Consider the following 21,692-nt stretch of genomic DNA (forward strand, 5'->3'; position numbering starts at 1 on the left):
ACTGACAACACTGACATAGCACATGAGTTTAGGAGCTATTACGCAGATCTATACTCCTCGAGAGGCGGTAACGTGTCAGAGGAAATCACAGATTTACCCATGCTAGCGAACACGCACCGTGAGTTCCTGATGCTACCGATAGAGAAAGACAAAATCACGGAGGCTCTGGCGAGCATGCACTCTGGGAGCGCGCCAGGGGCTGATGGACTCACAGTTGGCTTTTACAAAACATTCCAGGACAAGCTGATCCCACACTTATCCACACTGTTCGATGACATCTGTGTTGAGGGTAGCATGCCGCGATCCATGAGGGAGGCCCTTATAGTCACAATTCTTAAGCCGGATAAGACACACGACGAGTGCAGCTCGTATAGGCTGATATCACTCCTCAATGTGGATGCAAAAATCTACGCCAAAGTGCTTGCGACTCGACTTGCGCTGCTGGCACCCAAGCTGGTTGCTCCAGAGCAGGCGGGATTTATTCCCAGTAGAAATTTGACCTATAATATTTGCACAGTTCTTGGAACTATGCAGCTTGTTAAACAGGATGCGAAGGCTATTGCGTTTTTCCTGGATATGGAGAAGGCTTTCGACTCAGTTGAATGGCCCTTCATAAGACAGGTGTTAGGGCGCATGGGACTGGGAGAACCATTCCTGCAGATGCTGGGATCCCTATACCATAAACCGACGGCTAGGTTCCGACTAGGCGACTTGGTGACGAACCCCTTCCCAATTTGTAGAGGAACTAGACAGGGGTAACCATTATCCCCCTTACTGTACGCTCTGGTTGCTGAGCCGCTTGCCTGCGCGTTACGTGAATACCACAGCAATGAGGGCGTGAGTTTCCCCACATATAAAATAGTGCCCTCAACGTTTGCAGATGACACCTTGCTGTATGTTAGGGACCGAGAGAAGAACTTATCGTCTATGCTTAGAGAGATAGTCCATTTCGGAGCGCTCTCTGGACTACGGGTCAACTGGTCGAAGTCAGTGGCCTTCCCCATAACACCGGCGACCAGCAGATTTGAGATGGAATTCCCGCTACAGTGGTCTGTGGAACCGGATAGGTATCTAGGAGTACGACTGCACCCGGACTCGGACACTCTATTCAGAGAAAATGATGGGGTAGCATACAGCAGGCTGGAAGATGACGTAGAGGCGTGGTGCAGACTGCCACTATCCCTTATGGGGCGCATAGCCATCATGAAAATGGTTATACTGCCTAGATTCCTATTCCTATTCAGCGCCATTCCGTTGGTATTGTCGAAAGCCTTCTTCCAAACAATGACGCAGCTTATGATTAAACTAGCATGGGCAGGCAAGCAACCTAGGGTGAAATGGACGGTCTTTACTCTACCATACAGTGTGGATAGATTGGGAGCTCCGGAATTTGAGATTTATTACAGGGTAGCACAAGCCGCCCACCTCCACACCTGGATACACAGAGATGCGAACATTCCCCATGTGCTAATGTAACATGTTTTTGCGGACCCACTGCCTCTCCCGGCCACGATTTTCAGACCGGTGGACCGACGGACGGGCATATTAGACTCTATCACTGCCGAGAACAATGCCTGGCATTCTATTTTGCAGGCACAGAGTGGCGCTTTGTTATATTCGCCGAGCTTACCCCTGGAGTGGGCTCTTTGGCTACCGCCAGTTAGGGAGAGAGGAGTGGTGCAAGCACTAAACGCATTGGGCATATGATTGGCTGGTGACCTATTCTTGGACGGCATGGTCAAGACCTGGGACCAGACAGCGGTAGATGGTGCAACAGCTCCACTGCTGCTTCGTTTACAATATCACAGGGTGCGAAGTGCCCTTTCTGATCTGCTAGGGCCAGACATGGCGGAGCCGCCAGAGGTTCCGGAACTCACATATGTTATCAAAACGGAGACGCCCTGAAAGATAATAACAAATTTATACAAAACGGCACTGTCACACCGAGAGCATCCGCTCATGAAAGCCAGAACGGCCTGGTAAAGAGATCTGCAGGTCACCATTGACGATGACATGTGAAGGGATTGTTGCACGAGCACTAAAAAGATATCACTAAACGGTAGACACAGACTAGTGCATTTCAAATTTCTTCAAAGAGTGTACTACACCCCGAGAGGCTCCACAGATACGGCCTCAGACAGTCGGCAGAATGTGAACGGTGCCACAAACCAGTTGCCGACTTCATGCACCTCGCTTGGCGCTGCCCTGGGGTACTGCAATACTGGGACAGCATCTTTACGGCAGTGAACGCAATACTGGAACTTGAGCTGACCCCGGACCCAGCGCTGGCGCTACTTGGCCACTCCAGAGGCCTACCGGTGGCAGTTAGACGACTTGTAGACATGGGGATGCTAATAGCTAGGCACTTGGTGGCGTGCTGCTGGATGAGGGGCCCACTCCCGACGGCTAAGCGATGGACGCGTGACTTGTTGTACTGCTGCACGCAATCCGAGAATTATAGTGTGCTATTGCCCCCGACAAGTCGACCAAAGAACTTTTGAGGCCTGTACCAGACACATCTGAGAGCGGGAGACACTGGGACCACTGAAGCAGAGGGACCGATAGTTACGAGGCCGCAGTCAGTTGAATCAAACGTACTAGGAGTTGACTAGCTGACACTATCAGGAGGGGACACATACAACAGGAGAACCCTAGAGCAGTAGAGGGATCGTAGAGGGGGGAGTGGTCAATAAGGGTTGGGGGCGCGGAATACTGGCGCACATCCACTGAAGCTCAGAGACATTCAGATAGGTGAGAGGCTCGACACAGGCTAAGATTTGTCACAAATGAGGATTAGGGTGCTAGATCAGACAGTGGCTGACTTTAGGTTAGAATTGACTAGTGTGTGATTGCGAGCTTAGGTATTCGCTAGCAGCGGGCGGTTGTGTGTGTGCGGATTGGGGTAGGAGGTATTGTTTGCTCTATCTTAATATGTCAGAGGGTTATGAATGGTGGTTTATGGAGGGAAGACGCAGAAGCAGATAGGGGCAGGGGGTGAAGATAGGGCACCATGGTACTCTCGGGAGGGGAGTAGTATGGTATCCTACACTTGAACACAAACGGAATGATACGCAACAAAATGTCTGCCCTGCCACCGGACCCCAGGGTTGTCGGCTAAAAGGCTGTGTTAAACTCACAATTCTATGTTCTATCTTTCTAACCCTAATGCCGCCGGCCTACTGGTTGTAGGCTAATGGCAGGATGTTATCATTGAAAGGAGCAATGAAGGTTTTTGAAAATTAAAAAAAATTAAAAGGTGCTGTCCCCTGTAAATGAAAGAAGTGCAGGTGTTGTCTCCTGTGAGTGACAGAAGTGCAGGTGCTGTCATAAAGAAGTGCAGGTGCTGTCCCTTGTGAATGAACGCAGTGCAGGTGCTGTCACGAATAGGTGCAGCTGCTGTCCCCTGTGAATGAAAGAAGTGCAGGTGCTGTCCCTTGTGAATGAAAGAAGTGCAGTTGCTGTCCCTTGTGAATGATAGAAGTGCAGTTGCTGTCCCTTGTGAATGATAGAAGTGCAGGTGCTGTCCCTTGTGAATTTAGGAAGCGCAGGTGTTGTCCCTTTTGAATGAAAGAAGTGCAGGTGCTGTCCCTTGTGAATTTAGGAAGTGCAGGTGTTGTCCCTTGTGAATGAAAGAAGTGCAGGTGCTGTCCCTTGTGAATTTAGGAAGTGCAGGTGTTGTCCCTTGTGAATGAAAGAAGTGCAGGTGTCTCCCGTGTGAATGAAAGAAGTACAGGTGCTGTCCCCTGTGAAGGAAAGAAGTGCAGGTGCCGTCCCTTGTGAATGAAAGAAGTGCAGTTGATGTCCCTTGTGAATGAAAGAAGTGCAGGTGATGTCCCTTGTGAATGATAGAAGTGCAGGTGCTGTCCCTTGTGAGAGATAGAAGAGCAGGTGCTGTCCCCTGTGAACGAAATAAGTGCAGGTGTCGTCCCCTGTGAATGACAGAAGTGCAGGTGCTTTCACAAAGAAGTGCAGGTGCTGTCCCTTGTGAATGATAGAAGAGCAGGTGCTGTCCCCTGTGAATGAAATAAGTGCAGGTGTTGTCCCCTGTGAATGACAGAAGTGCAGGTGTGTCACAAAGAAGTGCAGGTGTTGTACCCTGTGAATGACAGAAGTGCAGGTGCTGTCACAAAGAAGTGCAGGTGCTGTCCCTTGTGAATGATAGAAGTGCAAGTGCTGTCCCCTGTGGATGAAAGAAGTGCAGGTGTCGTCCCCTGTGAATGACAGATGTGCATGTACTGTCACAAAGAACTGCAGGTGATGTGCCCCGTGAATGAAAGAAGTGCTTTCTTTGGGATTCCATATTCCAAGAGTGGATAGATGGAGTCTTACTGAGCTAGACGTCCGTGGCCCTCAGGGCTGAGATGTTTGCAACACACGCCTTATTCTCCCTTGAAATGTGAGGATGTCCTCTTTAATGAATGCCTGTCCATTGAGGTTAAATACACTTCACACATTATCTTAGAGTCTAAACTCATGTTTTAGGATGTCAAATGCACAAATTGGCATATGAATTCAGTTGCACAAAAACCTGTATTTGTAGTGAAAGAATCTATGAATGAACGCATACTTGAATAAAATGTGGAGCACAGAAATGGGAAAACTGCAAAGCATATGATAGTGTTCTGAAAATGCGTTCCAGGTTTGAATGTTTGGCATTCGGCTGCTCGCTGCAGGTTTGTTGCCTGGAATCTAAGGAGTCACCCTCTCTAGTCCAAGCTCCTCACACAGGTGACTGATGTCAGCTTCAATGTAAGTGACCAGTACATTCTCTTCCCCTCTGACTGTCTAAATAAACTTGTTGCCATCCTGTTAGAAATGGGGTTGTTGGTTGACTGGGGTGTAAACCTTAGTCAAACAGCATCCAGTATCCTGGTCAGGGTAAATGTCAGGAAAACCCTAAATTAACCTTTGCCCACCCTCTGGTAGCTTGCCATAGAGCAGTCAGGTTTAAGTTAAAGGCAATGTGTAAAGTATTTGTGCAACAATTCATATAGTAAACCACTTGAAACACCACACAAAAAGATGCCACATCAGTTAATAAAGATAAATCTGAATTTAATAAATAAAACAAGACCAAATCGACAAAGATCCAATAAGTAGAAATGTAGTTATTCATTTGTAAAGAATAAACTTTAAAATAGTGCTTAAAAGTAAGAAGTGCCAACCTAGAATATCTGGTTGTGCCGGACTGGGACAAAATCAAAAGTTCAGGCCGACCGCGATTGTGCGCAGGCCAGCTACAAGGACCTAGTTAGGCCTGTGAACCAAAGTACCTTTAAATCCTGGTTGCGGAGCATTGCGTCGGTCTGAAAGACAGATGCGTTTTGCATTTGAAGCGATGTGTAAGTTACGACTTGCAGTGATGTTGCGGTGCTAGGTTCTGTTGTGTTCTTGATTAGAAGAGGGCTTACAATAATAAGGGCAGTGTCAGGATGCGTTCGTTTCCGATGAGCGATGAGGCTGTGATGCGGTCCTGTAGCGTCGTCGAGGCTGCCGTCAACGAGGGATGCGAGGATCTGGCATCAGGAAAAGCGGTGCACAGTGGCGGTTTCGAAAGCGATGACGCACTAGTCCCAAGATGCAGCATCGCCAGTCTGCTGCATTGGTTCTAACTCACGCAGTAGTGGTCATGCGCCGGTCCTCTTCAATGCAACAGCGACAATGCGTTGGTTCTGCTCCCGCATAGAGGATGCGTTTGGCCGCTGGAACAAACACCTTATGCCCACTTCCTAAGGGTCCAGGACTGGGGTGGCAGCACTTGGCTGGGTAGGCTCTGAGATGGCAGATTCCAGGTGCAGGAGCACGGTGGCTGGAAGTCTTTTTTGTCCAAGAAACTTCATTTCAGCAGGCCACCCAGGTAGACCTTGGAGTCACTCTGAGTTCAAGTGATGCAGCCTCAGTCCTTCTCACCCAGGCAGGGAAATAATAAGCAGCAGGACAGCACAGCGAGAAAGGAATCCATCAAAGTATCAGTCCAGCAGTGTGGCAGCCCTTCAGCTGCACAGCAGGGTTTCTTCTTGCCAGAGTATTCACAGGTCCCGAAGAGTACTGAGTTGGTGGTGTCAGAGGTCTAGTACTTATACCCAGTTGGGACTTTGCAGTGGGAGGGACTTCCAAGCAAGCCTTTTGAGTGCACAGAGGTCCTGCCATTCCTTCCCTAGCTCCAGACTCACTACAGAGGATTATGCAGCCCTTTGTATGGTGTCAGAACCCAGCCTATTCATGTTTAAGTGAGGCTTTGTGCAGCTCCACCTTCCCATCTCCCAGGATGGCCATCAAGTCACACCTAAGCTCCCATTGTGTGTGGCTGTCTAAGGGGAATACACAAACCCCATTTGTCACCCACCCCAGACACGTGAATAGAGACAGGCAGCAGGCACCAAATGGCTAAAGTAGGAAAATATCAGAACGAGAGGGAGACTGCACACCTTCCCTTCTATATGTTCAACTCTTTTCTGTGTGATGATGAGATTTTAGTCATTTTTTGCATGCAGGCTTGACGCATGCTCTGTCCCACTAGCACAAATATGAAATTCAAAAAGTGCCTGGTGCATCGTTGCTCCAGTTTCAAGCCGTACAGCCATGTAGGCAACAGTTGCAAAAAACAGTCCAATATTTATTCCTGTAATCCTTTTTATTATCCACTTTAATTCCAGTAGTTTTCCATGATACAAAGTTCACACAGAGGCAAAATGATTCGAAACTTTTAATGCTTAAGGATTGCCCATCCAGGCTTTTTACAACAGCAGGGTAGATCACATTTCATCTCGGTTAGCAATACAAATATTCTCCCAAAGCATTTCGCGCAACAAGCCCTTCGTCAGTGGTAACTTTAAATTAAAAACAACCCATCAGCAACCATAAATGATTCTTAAACATGTTCAGTGATAAAAATAAAACCATGCGCAGCGTATAGTATATCATGTGAATGTGTCAACATCACCCACAAATCATATTGAGACCAAATATGTCACTACTTTTGTGCCCAATTATCTGCTCGAAAGGACTAAACCGTAAAAATGTACAGTACTAAAATGTACACTGTTGCACTGAAACTGAGTTAGACCCTGTGCTTGACTGGCCCAATATCTGAAAACAAACATGAACCTAAAACCCACCCGAAGTGCTGCAAATATGTGCTTTACTTCTCCAATTACTTGACACCCAGACAGTGAGGTACTGGGTTTTTCAGAACCGGTACCGAACCGGTAACCCAGCGGTGTCAGGGTACACCCGAAGACCTTGAGTACTTTCCTGATTCAGACCACAGAAACACGAGTCTTCTAGGTGAAGTCAAAGTTGTAATGTATTAGCTGCAACCAAGTAACAAGCGTCCTAGAAGTAAAACAGCATGTAGGTTCTCAGGAGACTGCTCAATCTTACAGAACCAGGCTTCTCTTTTTATGCAGAAAAATGGGCTCCAGGCAAACATTCTTAAATTTACAGTGCAAACATTCTTAAATTTACAGTAGGCTATTCACATATTTTCATTACAAAGAAAAGGCAGATTCATGCTGAAATTTCACATTTCAGTGTGTCCAGTTTGTGAATATTTACCCGGCAAGGCCCAACATTCTCATCAGATATCGGTGTACCCCCAATACAACCGGGCTCCTCCTCATCATAAAGCAAAGAAGAGAATAGAGCAGGGCCAGGTGTGAGCAAGATTAGGCAGGGTGCGTGTGCGATGAAAAGGGTTTTATGGCCTGTTGCGCCTTGATGCTATCTCATTCGGCCACTGGGAAAGGAACTGACCAAACAGGTCCGGCCTAGGGCAAAGGCTTCAGCTTGCCCAGGTCAGAGAGGAGTCAATCAAGGTGTACGTGTCCTTTTGAATCGGATTTGACTGTATAAAAGGGCCTATGTAAAGGGCAACTCACAAAATGGCTGCCGTATACAAAATGGAGGCCAAGGGTGCAGAACGCAAATGACGATTTCGAGGTATAACTGTCACTCGAATATGACGAAAATGCTTACACATAGTGTACTAGCCATTTCCGGTCTTTTGATATGAAAATCGTCATACTACGATAACGTTTTTATTCACGAGTTCGTGATTTTTAGAACTACAAACCCTCCTTTTGCCCTTACATAGGCAATTTAACCTAACCTCATGCTAATCTGAGTCCAGGTCTATATTCCTAAAGTCATTGAGATGTTGCTGTAACATCATTCTAGTACTTAGCTCGTCTCTTGATACAGGTTTCCTTACACATGATGTAGCGCAGAGGCTACATATTGCAGGAGCACACTGCACGCACAGACAGAACAGAAAAAGAATTGCTAAGACCATCCCAATGACCATCAGAATTTTCCATCCCCAGGTGGATATCAGTTCCCAGAACCATCCCATTAACGACCAATCTCCTTTATCCACATGAATAGATTCGGAAATCTTATACAGTTTGGAGATGGCCTGGAACACTGTTGGAGCGTTATCTGGTATGAAAATACAGCAACTCGATTGGATCAATTTACAGACCCCACCTCGGTCTGCAAGAATGACATCTAATGCGACCCTGTTCTGAAGGGTCATAAGTCGGTTCGACTGGAGCTCAGCAGTCAGATTACTAAGGGCACCAGCCGTCTCGATCACGGTGGATTCAACTACCCTTGTCAACTGGCGAATGTTCCTGCTGTTCACCATAGGCCCCCAAAATGGCAGAAAACCTTTTGCGAAATCCCCAAACTCTTGTTCCGCGGTGTCGTCTTTACTCACAACACCCCTAACTGTCCTTGTCCTATGGTAATCTACTGCGGCCCTGTAAGTGGGTGGCAGCAGGAACGAGATGAAACATGTGCCTGAAAATTCAGGGAGCAGCCATGTATATGCTCTATCGTGGCAGATGAAATATGTACCCTTTGCTGCCGAAAATGAAGGGGGATGTCTGGGACGGGAAAACATATGTTTCGGTACAGACACTATTCCCTAACTGAGCTCTGGGGTTTTTGCCATTTCCTTGCAGACACAGGAGACCTTGATGGGGCACTATCCAAATTGGGGAGAATTTCTTTGCTCGCTGGCTCACACTTAAGGAAATTCCATACCTTGTTATATTCCATCTACTGTAGGCTTCTAGTTCGTCTCTGGGGAGAGTTCTATATGTGTCGATATTTTGGCTCATATTCCTGATTCCTACTAATAGTGCCCTGTTGCTTGAGTTTTTCCCTGTGGAACGTGGGGAATATGGTTCGAGGGAGAATAGGAACAACGTCTGAAATGCCCACAAAGATCCGTAATAACTAAATGGCAGGACAAAATACGGGATACCCTTATCGGTCGTGTGTGGCATAAGTCCACATACCCAACAATTTGTCGTATTTATTACAATCTGGTGTTGGTGTAGAAGTTGAATGAATGAGTTATTTATGAACTCCAATCTTCTGGCAGACTCGTGTTCAGGAAAAGGGTGAAAAGAGTGTGAGAAAGCAGTAGGAGGAGGTATGGGCGGTGTAGTGGGTGCAAATGAGACTCGAAAGGTGAATAAAGCATAGCCTATAAAAAACATTATTATACTACACAACATGAAAATGCATATTATTGAAAATTGTATGTTTGTTATTACAGTGCATATTCTTGCTTTAAAGTTCACGGGTTTGTTAGGTCTCTCCATCTCGGAAAACTCCATCCACTCTAATTTGCTGCCCGCGGTGGGAGGTTGTTTCTGCTGAAGAGTGCCTCTGTCAGTCCAGGGTAACTCCCTTGAACCAACAGAACTGTCGTCCTAACCGTCTCCAGCTGCACTCCAAAGACTGTGGCATCCGCGACCCTAGCAGCAGAACCGGATGGCGGTTCGAAAAAACAAAAATAAGCAAGTTTCCTAGATGAGAGCTGCACAACACATTTTTATTTATTTATTTGTCCATAGTCATGGGTCTTGGCCTCAAATTTTAGCGGTTCCTGCCGGGCTCTGTCTGGTCCAGAAACAGGAGTTCAGGCTCCGCAGTGTTCAATCGAATCGATGGAGGCACAGCTTCTTGCAAAATGTTGTTGTTTTCTCTTTCAGAGTTCATTCCCTTTATACGAGCATCGCTAAAAGGTATGAAGCAGGGCACAGTCTCGGCTTCGGAGTCGGCAATGTTCTCCTGGACCCACTGGTCATATGCAAAGGTAAAGGGATTCGTTTAACGTGCACACCATGCACCCAACTTTTCTTGCCGTGCACTCGGACTGCGGTGCGGGTTGCCAGCAGCACTTGGTGGGGTCCCGTCCAGCGAGGCTGTTCGTTCTTGCTTCGCTGAAAGTTACGCACTAAGACCCAGGTGCCGGGTTCAATAGTGTGGCCTGGATCATCAGAAGCTGGTGGTAGGGAACTGTGAACCTGTTGGTGCAAAACACATAATTTAGTTGTCAGTTCATACAAATAGTCAAGCAGCACAGGATGCTCTACTTCACTAAACTTTTTGGGTCTAGGCACTCCCCATATGTTGGCCGGACGGCCGAAAACTATTTCATAGGGACTAAGTTTCAATCTAGAGTGCACAGTCATTCTGGTGGATAGGAGTGCTAAGGGTAGAGCGTCAGGCCATGTAAGGCCAGTGCTCGCTTGGATTTTGGCGAGTTTTAGCTTTAGGGTGCCATTGTAGCATTCTACTAATCCAGCTGATTGGGGGTGATTTGCAGCGTGGAACTTCTGTCTGATGCCTAGCCCTTCGCACACTTGCTTCATCACTCGACCCACAAATTCACTCCCATTATCACTCCAGACCATTCTCGGCATTCCAAATCTCTGGAAGAATTCTTTGACAAGGGCTTTCGCTGTGGACAAGGTAGTATTGTCCTTAAGGGGATATGCTTCCACCCACCTGGAAAGGGCGCAAACAACAACGAGTACATATTTCAGGTTGTTGCACCTTTCCATGTGGATGAAATCTAGCTGCAAAACCTCGAACAGATACGTAGGAGGTGCAAAATGACCAGCTGGAGTTGGGGTTCCCCTACCAGGATTGTGTTTCAGACATACCATGCAATTTTTGACTAAATTCTCTGCACACTTAGGGATTCCACTATTCTGCCATACCGGGGCCAACAACTTGCAGATTCCTTTCACACTAATATGAGCCATTCCATGGGCCATTGTCACCACTGCAAGCACGTACGCATCGGGTAGCAGCCATCTCTGATGCTCTGACAACTCCACCCAACAACCATTCGCATCCATTTTACCCGTACTTTCTCTCCACGTGTTCAACTCTTTCTCTGTAGCCTCAGATTGAATGGACTTCACACTCTCTATTGTGTCCTCACACATTCCAACATCACCAACCCATCTTGCAGGGCCTGCAACATACATTCGGCTCATCGCATTCCTTGCAGTTTCTTTTGCTATTCTGTCCGCAAATGCATTTCCACGACCAACATCATCAGTCACCTTCTTGTGGGCACTACATTTAACGATCACGACTTGCAGAGGCAAGGTCAGTGATTCAAGAAGCTCATTCACCAACTGGCCATGCTGGATCTTATCTCCATGCGAAGTCAGGAACCCACGTTCTCTCCACAATCATCCAAAACTGTGAGCCACTCCAAACGCATACTGGCTATCAGTGTAGATGGTCACTTTCATCCCTTTCGACAACACACATGCTCTTGTAAGTGCAATCAATTCTGCTGCTTGGGCTGAGTTATGCGGAATACGTGCAGCTTCAACAATCGTATGCAAAGTCGTGACAGCATATGCTGCAGTTGTGTCACCATTCGGAAGTTTGAAGCATGAACCATCCACCCATAATGTACTATCACATTCAGCAAGAGGAGTATCCTGGAGATCTATTCTCACTTTTGTTTCTTCTTCTGTTCTAAGAAAACAATCATGCTGCTCGTCAACATTCCCTGTCTCAACTGGAATCGGCAACAACGTGGCTGGGTTGAGTGTGCTGCATCTTTTGATGTGCACATGGCTTGCTAACAAGGTTAGTTCATAACCAGACAATCGAGCACTAGTTAAGTGCTGTGTCTTTGTCCTGTTCAATAACGTGTCCACTGCATGTGGAACCATGACCACTAACGTGCTATTCATCACTAAACCAGCAGACTGTCAAATAGAAACAGCTGCTGCTGCTGTTGCTCTTAAACAACTTGGCAATGCTTTAGCTACTGGGTCCAAAGTCGACGAAAAATGTGCACATGGACGCTGCTTGTCCCCAAACAACTGTGTCAACACGGACAATGCACAACCTTCTTTCTCGTGGACGTACAATGTAAAGGGCTTACTGTAGTTGGGTGTACCTAACACAGGAGCCGAACATAATGCTGTGCGCAATTCAGAAAAACTTTTCTGACACTCTTCGGACCAAGGAACAAGATTGGGTGTATCTTTGCACGTTAATGCCACCAAAGGTTTGGCCAGCAAAGAAAAATTTGGAATCCTCTGCCTACAGTACGATGTAATACCCAAGAAAGCACGTACTTCTCTCTGTGTTCTGGGCACACTCAATTTCGTAATTGCCTGTATTCTTTTTTGGGTCAGTTTCCTTCCCTCCTTCGATAAGAGATGACCTAAGTAGGTCACTTCTTGTCGACAATATTGCATTTTAGACAGAGACACTTTGTGATGCAGATCACACAAATGACGCAACAGAGACAACGTTGCTTCTTTACAGATTTCCTCAGAATCTGCAGCAACAAGCAAATCATCAACATACTGAATTAGGGTAGCGCCATCAGGTAAAACAATCGTATCAAGCTGCGTTTTTAAAGCTTGACTATATATTGACGGACTTTCACAGTAGCCCTGGGGAGCGCGTTTAAAGCGGAAGCTTCGACCTCCTAAACTGAAGCCAAAAATATCCCTACTCTCCTCAGCAATGGGGATGCTGAAGAAAGCATTCTTCAAGTCAATCACCGAAAACCATGTTGCAGAAGCTGGAATCATAGTCAATAGTGCAGTAATGTCGGGCACAACTGGGAATTGTGGTACAACTATTTTATTGACCTCTCTAAGATCAATCACGAATCTGTAAACAGGTGGCTGGGAAGGGTCAGTTCGTTTCAAAACAGGCAGAACAGGACTATTGCAAACGTTGCCTCGTGTTTCTTCGATCACATCTTTTTCAATCAGATCATAAATGATCGCTAGCAAAGCTTTTTCGCCTTCACTAGAAATTTTGTATTGGGGAATGCGCGGTATTTTAACATTGGCTTTCAATGTCACAACATATGGTGGTATTTCCAAAAGACCTACATCATTAGGACCAGTAGCCCAAAGAACATTAGGGAGAGATGACAATTCTGTTGGAAGTTTGTCCTTTGACAAATACATTTGAGAAATCACTTTCTTACCCAGTGTAAGTTGTACTCCTGAAGGAGAACAATACAAAGTCGCATATAATCTTTTCAACAGGTCTAATCCCAACAAGTTTTCACCACAACCTGTGGTTAGAATAAGGGGTGCCTCAAATTCGCAAGGACCAACAGAAAGGGACAAAGGGTCAGAAATCGGATTTCTAACTGGGGTGCCAGATAAACCTACTGATACATTCGTTTTGCCAGACAAAGGTGCACCAGGGAGTTTAGAGTGCATAATAGAACTCTTTGTAGCACCAGTATCCAACAGAAAAGGCTCTGACACACCTGATGTAATCACCTCAACATAAGGTCCACTCTGATCTACTGGAACTGAAACAACTCCCTCTCTTTGTCTATGGCTGTCCTAGCAATTATTACTTTCTGTCTGCTCATCTTCTGCATAGTAATTATCAGCATAGTACTGAGCTGTCCTACCAGATGCGTTATTCTGCTGATCAAACCTGTTCATCGAATTTTGAGGTGGAAGAGACTGTGCGTTTTGGGGGAAATTTCCACGCCCTCTACCTCTAGTTGCTTGTTGAACACCTCGACCTCTTACACCAGTAGCACCATTTGCACGCTGTAATAAAATAGGACAACTATACTTAAAATGACCCTCTTCCTTACAGTATGAACACTGGTTGGGGCCTACAGGGACACGATGTTGAGTATACTCAACTCTTTGCGAGTTCCTTTGATACTGTTGAGGCTGCTGATAGTTGTTCGAATAGTTACTTTGAGCACCATTATTTTGACTACCACGTGGCGGGTACGCTTGCTGTAACTAAACCTTCATTTTCAACTCTTTAGTTTTCTTTTCTACACTATCTTTCTCATCTTTATCTCTGTTTTCGTAGTACTGTGCAGTAGCCAATATCTGTGCTGAAGAGGAAACTGCCCAAGAACTCTCTGAATCTTTCAACTTTTTACAGTGAATGTGCAAAATGCTTTAGTCACTTATCAAGCCTCCAAACACATCTGCGAAGACACACAGGAGAAAAACCATATCATTGCAGTGAACGTGCCAGTGCTTTTATAGTCTCTTCAAAATTAAGGATTCATCAGCGAACTCACTCAGGGGAAAATCCATTCAAGTGCATTGAATGTGTGAAGAGCTTTAGTCGATTATCAATTCTACGAAGACATCAACGAACACACACTGCGAAAAACTATACGATTGCAATGAATGTGGAAGTAGTTTCAGCGATTCCTCAAATATCAGGATTCACCAGCAAACACATGCAGGGGCCAAGCCATTCAAGTGCAGTGAATGCGTGAAGAGCTTTAGTTGGTTATCACAGCTACAAGTACATCAGCGAACACACACAGGGGAAAAGCCATTTAAGTGCAGTGAATGTGTGAAGAGCTTTAGCCACTCATCATCTTTCCTAAGACATCAGCGAACACACACAGGGGAAAAACCATACCCTTGCAGTGAATGTGCTAAGTACTTTAGTAGGTTATCACATCTACAAAGACATCTGCAAACACATAATGTGGGAAAAAACATACTATTGCAGTGAATGAGGCAGTAGTTTTAGTGACTCTTTAGTAGTAAGGATTCATCAGTAAACACACACAGGGCAAATCCATTCAGTTGCTGTGAATAGCTTTATTAAATCAGTACATGTAAATGAGAATCAGTGAACACATACAGGGGAATAGCCAATCAGTTGCAAGGAATGTGTGAAGAGCTTTAGTCGATTACCAGACCTACAGAGTCTTCAGCGAACACACACAGTAAATGACTACATAATCGCATGAATGTGAAAGGAGTTGTAGTTACTCTTCAGCATTTACGCATCATCAGCGAACACCCACTAGGGAAACACCATTCAAGTGCAGTGAATGTGTGAAGAGCTTTAGTCAATTATCAACCCTCCAAACCTCCAAACACATCTGTGAACACAGGCTGGGGAAAAACAATACAATTTCTAAGAATGTTGAAGTAGCTTTAGTGATTCCTCAAATCTCAGGATTCCTCCAAGAACACACATGGGCAAAGCCATTAAATCGCACTGAATTTGTGAAGAACTTGAGTCACTTATAAGGCCTACAAAGACATCAATGAACATAGACCGGGGGAAACATTCAGTTCAGTGAATGTGTGAAGAGATTTAGTCAAATATCAGACCTACAAAGACAAACAAATACGCACTGGTGCAAAACCATACCATTGCAATGAATGTGGAAGTAGTTTAGTGAATCTTCAGAAGCTATAATAGAAAACCTCCCGGGGGTTGGGGTCCCGCAGAGGTAAGAGCCCCTTCCCTAAATAAATAAGTACAGCCCTGGGGGTGGGGTCCCCGGGGCCTATAAAGGCTCGGGGAGTGGAGCTGCACAGAAAACCATAAATAAAAATAATTTAAAAAAGAATAAATGAGAGGCATAAGCCACACATTTATCATTTATTGCTCCTTGAAAGAGTTCCCTATAATGCCCTGCAGGTGTTTTTGAATATATGTTTGCAGCTTGGGTGCTCCAAGAAGGCAGAGGGGGACGACAAAGCATGTTAGTAACGTTTTGGGGGGCTGCATTGAGTGCAGCAGCTTTCCAGCAACATTTCTAAAAAAACATGAAGTCTCCTAGGTCTTTGTATCCATGACCCCCGGAGAACTTACCATATTTTTTTTAAAACACTCCTACCTGGAGCTCTATGGTCTTCAGCTGGAGTGCAAGGCCCTCTTGTGTTTTTTCTGATTCAATTTTGTGAGCTGAAACAATCTTAAAAGAAATATTCAGAGATATGTTGGTTTTATTTAAAAAAAAATCTCTGGTTCTTTCTTTTAACATTTTGCAGGCCACAAACTGCTTGGATAATAAACACTATGTGAAACAAAAGACTCACAGACATGATTTTTTTTAATTAAAACCTTATTAAACATTTTTGTAATTAGCAATATTATTAAACATTGCAGTGTGTGAATTTCTGAAATATAGATTTGAATAAACACATTAATGATTTTTGGAGAAGGATGATTTGTATATCTATTATGCTATATATGCATTATGTAGATTTATATGCTCACCCCTTGATGAAGCCAATAGGTCCACATATTTCGATGTTGTGACTCTTTAACAAAATCGTTAGTCTACCTGAGTGGACCCAGGACATTGAGATGAACCGCTCCCTGCGTGTGCCAGAAGGTCGTGTATGGGGCGGGGTTAGCTGCTTGCATGGGGTTGGGTGCAGGGCCTGGTCACATGCCACCCTTCAGCCAATCTTACGACGTGTATGGCAAAAGGTCATGTGTGGGGTGGGGCTATACTTGTATGAGAGGGGTTGGATGCAGGGCCTGTCTGCCAAACCTCTAACATAATGACCGTGTGCATGGGGGTTGGCTGCCCTCTGGGAGTTTAAGGCAGGGCCTGGCATCAGAAAAGGCCCTGTGACTGACCCCACGACACGCACAAGCAAAGGCTGTGTGCGGCACGCGCAGGCTTTATGTATCGTATTAAAAGATAATCCTTTATGTTAAAAAAAACCTAGAAATTCTCTGAAAAAAACAAAGGGTAAAGTGACGTTACAGTTATGAGTTGTAATAATATCTTTCTTTACATAAAAAAATGTCATAAAAATTCAGGGGAAAAAACAAAGGTTAAACTGACAATATAGTTAGGTGAGAATTTCAGTGACAGTGTTGCATTTCAAACTGAAAAAACACTAAAATTCACTAGTTATAATTATCCTTGGTAACTATAACTCGTGCCCTAAAGTAACTATAAGTCATACCCTCCCCATGCACAGCTAATTACCCCACATATTACATCACTCGTGACCTGTTCTGTAACATCATTAATATCATCGCATCAGTATTTCAAATGAAATCATTGATACCTGAACTGTGCATGGTGGCCGTGGGTCACTCATATATTATTAAAGCATCATAGAGTAACACACGTCATTTACAGGCAGCACATTTTCTGACCACTAGATTTGCAGACAGCTTTACTGATAAAGGTGTCTGGCACACAAATTCTGATGTATGGAAGTCGGGTTTCAGTGAATATCCTTTGTGCATCACCCAGTAAAACTGTCTTGATTTGTTTTGATCCTTTTAAAATCTTTGTTCCAATCACGCTTCAGAATTGCAAAATAATGGATTTCATTTTGCTTTCCAAACTGCTGATATATTCTGAAATAAATCAGCAGTTAAGAAAGGTAAGATGTTGTGTGTTAGAAAAAATTACACCCTACAACCTTTCCTTTCACACTCTATTCACACCAGCGAGATTGTCACATAGTTCACTTTAAAAACACCAATCGCTTTGGAATCAGAGTAAGAAAAGTAAACACCAATCCCCATGTTAACAGCGTAAGCAGGAATTTGTCAGAAGACGACGCCGTAAGTGTAACCTCTGCCTTTAAAGCACAGCAGATGTGATGAGATAAATACGAAATGTAAAGGCACCGTTATTTATTACTCTTTCACGACACCCCAAAAATTAACTGGCAGCCCACAGTTAGGGGAATGCAGTTCTATGATATTGATTGATCTACTTATTGGAATATACATGATTTCTAAAATAAATGTTAATCGATTAATTTACTCAAATTCTGTCAACTCTTCTGTGATTTTCTTGCTTTTGGAGTGAGAGTGCTTGAAATATATGTCTACGTGCCTCCTCATCAGGAACGTGTGAGGGACCCGATGTACCACTGTTGGTCCGTCAAAGCTTAAAGCGGTGGGCACAGAGACTCAGCTGGAGGGTTTCAGTATCATACCTGTTTATCAATACTACTCTTCCTCACTGACTGAAATAAGTGACTGGATCTGGTCCCCTCCTCCCTGGTCCACTAGCGGGGGGGTTCAGTCTCATACCTGTTTATCAATACTACTCATCCTCACTGATTGAAATAAGTGACTGGATCTGGTTCCCTCCTCCCTGGTCCACTAGTTGGGGGTGGGGGGGTCAGTATTATACCTGTTTGTCAATACTACTCATTCTCACTGATTGAAATAAGTGACTGGGTCTGGTTCCCTCCTCCCTGGTCCACTAGCTGGGTGGGTTCAGTATCATACCTGTTTATCAATACTACTCATCCTCACTGATTGAAATAAGTGACTGGATCTGGTTCCCTCCTCCCTGGTCCACTAGCTGGCTGGGTTCAGTATCATACCTGTTTATCAATACTACTCATCCTCACTGATTGAAATAAGTGACTGGATCTGGTTCCATCCTCCCTGGTCCACTAGCTGTGGGGGGTTCAGTCTCATACCTGTTTATCAATACTACTCATCCTCACTGGTTGAAATAAGTGACTGGATCTGGTTCCCTCCTTCCTGGTCCACTAGCTGTGGGGGGTTCAGTCTCATACCTGTTTATCAATACTACTCATCCTCACTGATTGAAATACGTGACTGGATCTGGTTCCCTCCTCCCTTGTCCACTAGCTGGGGGTGGGGGAGGGTCAGTATCATACCTGTTTATCAATACTACTCATCCTCACTGATTGAATTAAGTGACTGGATCTGGTTCCCTCCTTCCTGGTCCACTAGCTGTGGGGGGTTCAGTCTCATACCTGTTTATCAATACTACTCATCCGCACTGATTGAAATACGTGACTGGAGCTGGTCACCTCCTCCTTGGTCCACTAGCTGGGTGGGGGGGAGGTTCACTATCATACCCGTTTATCAATACTACTCATCCTCACAGGTTGAAATAAGTGACTGGGTCTGGTCACCTCCTCCATGGTCCACTAGCTGGGGGGGTTCACTATCATACCTGTTTATCAATACTACTCATCCTCACTGGTTGAAATAAGTGACTGGAGCTGGTCACCTCCTCCTTGGTCCACTAGCTGGGGGGTTCACTATCATACCTGTTTATCAATACTACTCATCCTCACTGATTGAAATAAGTGACTGGATCTGATTCCCTCCTCCCTTGTCCACTAGCTGGCTGGGTTCAGCATACATTGTAAAATCCAGTTTTCATGATGTAAACAATAAAGGCAAGGGAATTACCTAGGTTTTATGATCAAAGGAGAGAGAGAGGAACGAGAGACGCTAGTTCTTTTCCCCTAGGGTATTGTAGTTTGAAAACAAGAACTAGCTCTGTCACTGTGCCATGTGTCTGTGTGGGAAACCATTTGTTTTTTATGAAGGTCCTCACCCACCAACCTAGTTGGTGGCATGCTTCATCATCGGGCCCCACTCGTGGCATTGAGTGTGCCTCAGGTGTGCTGTGACGCCAGATTACTCCGGAGCGGGTTTTATTGCGTGTGTGTTGCATGAGATTTTAAAATACTGTCCTTGGGGTCCCAAAGATTGCTTTATTGGTGGGCCCCAGGCAGTAATTAAAAACAAAGGCTTTGGACGTGCATGGTAGACTTATGGTCTCCAACGTCCAGTGCGGTTGACTAGTTTCAGCCAGGCCTTTTCTTCTACTGGCTTTCTTCAGGACCTATTATGCGTAACGGTGTTACAGGGATCTTTATGTTTGTCAGTGCCCTGTGTGTAAAGCACGCGATAAGGTGCTTGTATATGCAAGAGGTATTTCCTCTCAGTTTGTACCTGTTAGGGATTTAAAAGAAAGACAGACAAAAAAACACATAATGTAAAGGCACATAGTATTCGGCCATATACACGAAGTGAGTCAGCGCCAGGTGCCTAAACGTGTCAGCGAATAAGGCGGTAGTGTTGGCGCTGGTGGCGGAACGTGGCATGTAGCCGATCTCATTATATATGCAATATGGGGGCTAGTGTCTAAATGCGGTCAAACATTGCTGTGAAGCACTGCTTGTACATACACTCAGGGGACAAAGCTCCATGGACCTCTGCCGGGGCCAGGACCTTTTTGCACTCTGGAATCAGTGGAGAGAAAACAAAATGTCATTGTGTGGGGGAGGCTTCGGCCATGTGCTACAGGCGGTAAAGGTAGCATGACTGGCAGCTGTACCGCGAGCGGGGCCGGCCTCTATTACTTACTTTGCATGGTCTCCAGACCAGAAAGGAACCTGTTGTCCGGTCGTGAGCTCTGATGGAAATGAGCTCCTGGAGTTGCGGCATTTAAATACCTTAGCGGTATCACAGGTGTAGCTCATTGCTAGCAAGAGTGTGTAGTGTTCTCCCCGATCTCGCGCTGCTCACAGGAGGTGTGTCAGGTGGGGTCTGTATTATTTTGGAGATCATAGTAGTAGAATGAGGTTTAGGATGAGTCAGAGAGTGGAGGCAGACAATATATATTGAGAGAGGTATAGGGTGAAATATAGGGTAGTGCATTGGATACACCATGGCTAAAACACTTCCGCAAAGGCAATATCTCTTTGATTGGTCAGACCTGTTGGCTTTGCCAAAGCTTGTTTTAATTTAACTCTATGGTCCACTTGTATTACGGCAAGAGCAACGGCCATTATCACTTCACTCCCAATTGTGCCATTTTAGAGGTGCCGTATAGGAAGCGTGCTCTCTAGTCTTTGCTAGTTTGGATATGCCATCCATCCACAACCTATTTTAGACTGGCAGCCGTGAGAAGCACGCTAAAGGTAAGCCTTTCTCCGTCCCTCTATGCCCAGACCATGGCAGGGCCCAGGGACACTGCCCAGTCTTCATTCCGTGGGTCGATAAGCAAAGACTCAATACTACTGTTAAATTATTTGCATTTGTGCAGCATTGAGCCTATTAATTTGAAGTTCCTCACTGGTGCAACCGAGTAGCTAAGGCGCAGCACACACATTTCATCTTTACCCTCTCTCCCCGTATCTTTAGAATTTCTAATCGAACTGTAAATCATACTTGTCAGAATCTCAATATAACATGAATTCTAATCAATGTCTGATGGTTAAACCTGTGCCTGAGGGGAGGAGCCTGGACAACGCATTTTGATTCTGCATGAATAGCAGAAACCGGCTTAGAGCGGGCTCGGACCCTGATCTTACATTCTTCCTGGTTATTGTTTCAAATTAGCCAAAGGACCCATATGATTATTTACAAAAATAAATGTTTAGTCTCCTCATTCACTATTGAGACATTTTTATTTACAGAATATATTCTCAATATTTTTCATTCAAAATGTCATTTAATATAAATGAATCCAATAAAATGGCACATGCTCTCTGGCCCTGTGAAGAACGTTATTACTTCAATACCGGAGTCGATCTCTCTAATCTAGAAACTAACAGTTTTATCCTGCTTTAAGATTTTAATCTCCCTGTGGACAGGGAGTCTGACAAGGAACTCATAGAGTTGCTATTTATTCAGCCTTTGATTTGTTGTAACTTGCACAAGGACCAACTCACTGAGCAGGCCATAGTCTTGCCCTTGTCTCGTACTCCAAGCTTTCGTCACCACTCTTTCTACTAACACCCAGGATTTGAAACTACTGTTAATGGAGCTGCTAGAATTCAGTTTACTCCACAGCTATTTTTCATGGAAAGACAAATGGTTTCAACAATTGACTG

General features: G+C 45.0%; 1 protein-coding gene across 1 annotated transcript in view; it reads right to left on the reverse strand.

The window, feature by feature from the left end:
• The window catches only part of LOC147665616 (uncharacterized), a 232,184-nt gene that overhangs the window by 162,380 nt on the left and 48,112 nt on the right, over nucleotides 1-21,692 (reverse strand). The window contains exons 5-6 of the mRNA XM_086949642.1: nucleotides 15,935-16,012; nucleotides 10,146-10,322 (exon numbers count right to left, since the gene is read on the reverse strand). Of these exons, the coding sequence (XP_086805768.1) occupies nucleotides 10,146-10,322; nucleotides 15,935-16,012 (255 nt within the window). The remainder of the gene's footprint in view (nucleotides 1-10,145; nucleotides 10,323-15,934; nucleotides 16,013-21,692) is intronic.

The sequence above is a fragment of the Lissotriton vulgaris genome, unplaced genomic scaffold (genome assembly GCF_964263255.1).
Source record: "Lissotriton vulgaris unplaced genomic scaffold, aLisVul1.2 SCAFFOLD_732, whole genome shotgun sequence".
In the NCBI taxonomy this organism is placed as follows: Eukaryota; Metazoa; Chordata; class Amphibia; order Caudata; family Salamandridae; genus Lissotriton; species Lissotriton vulgaris.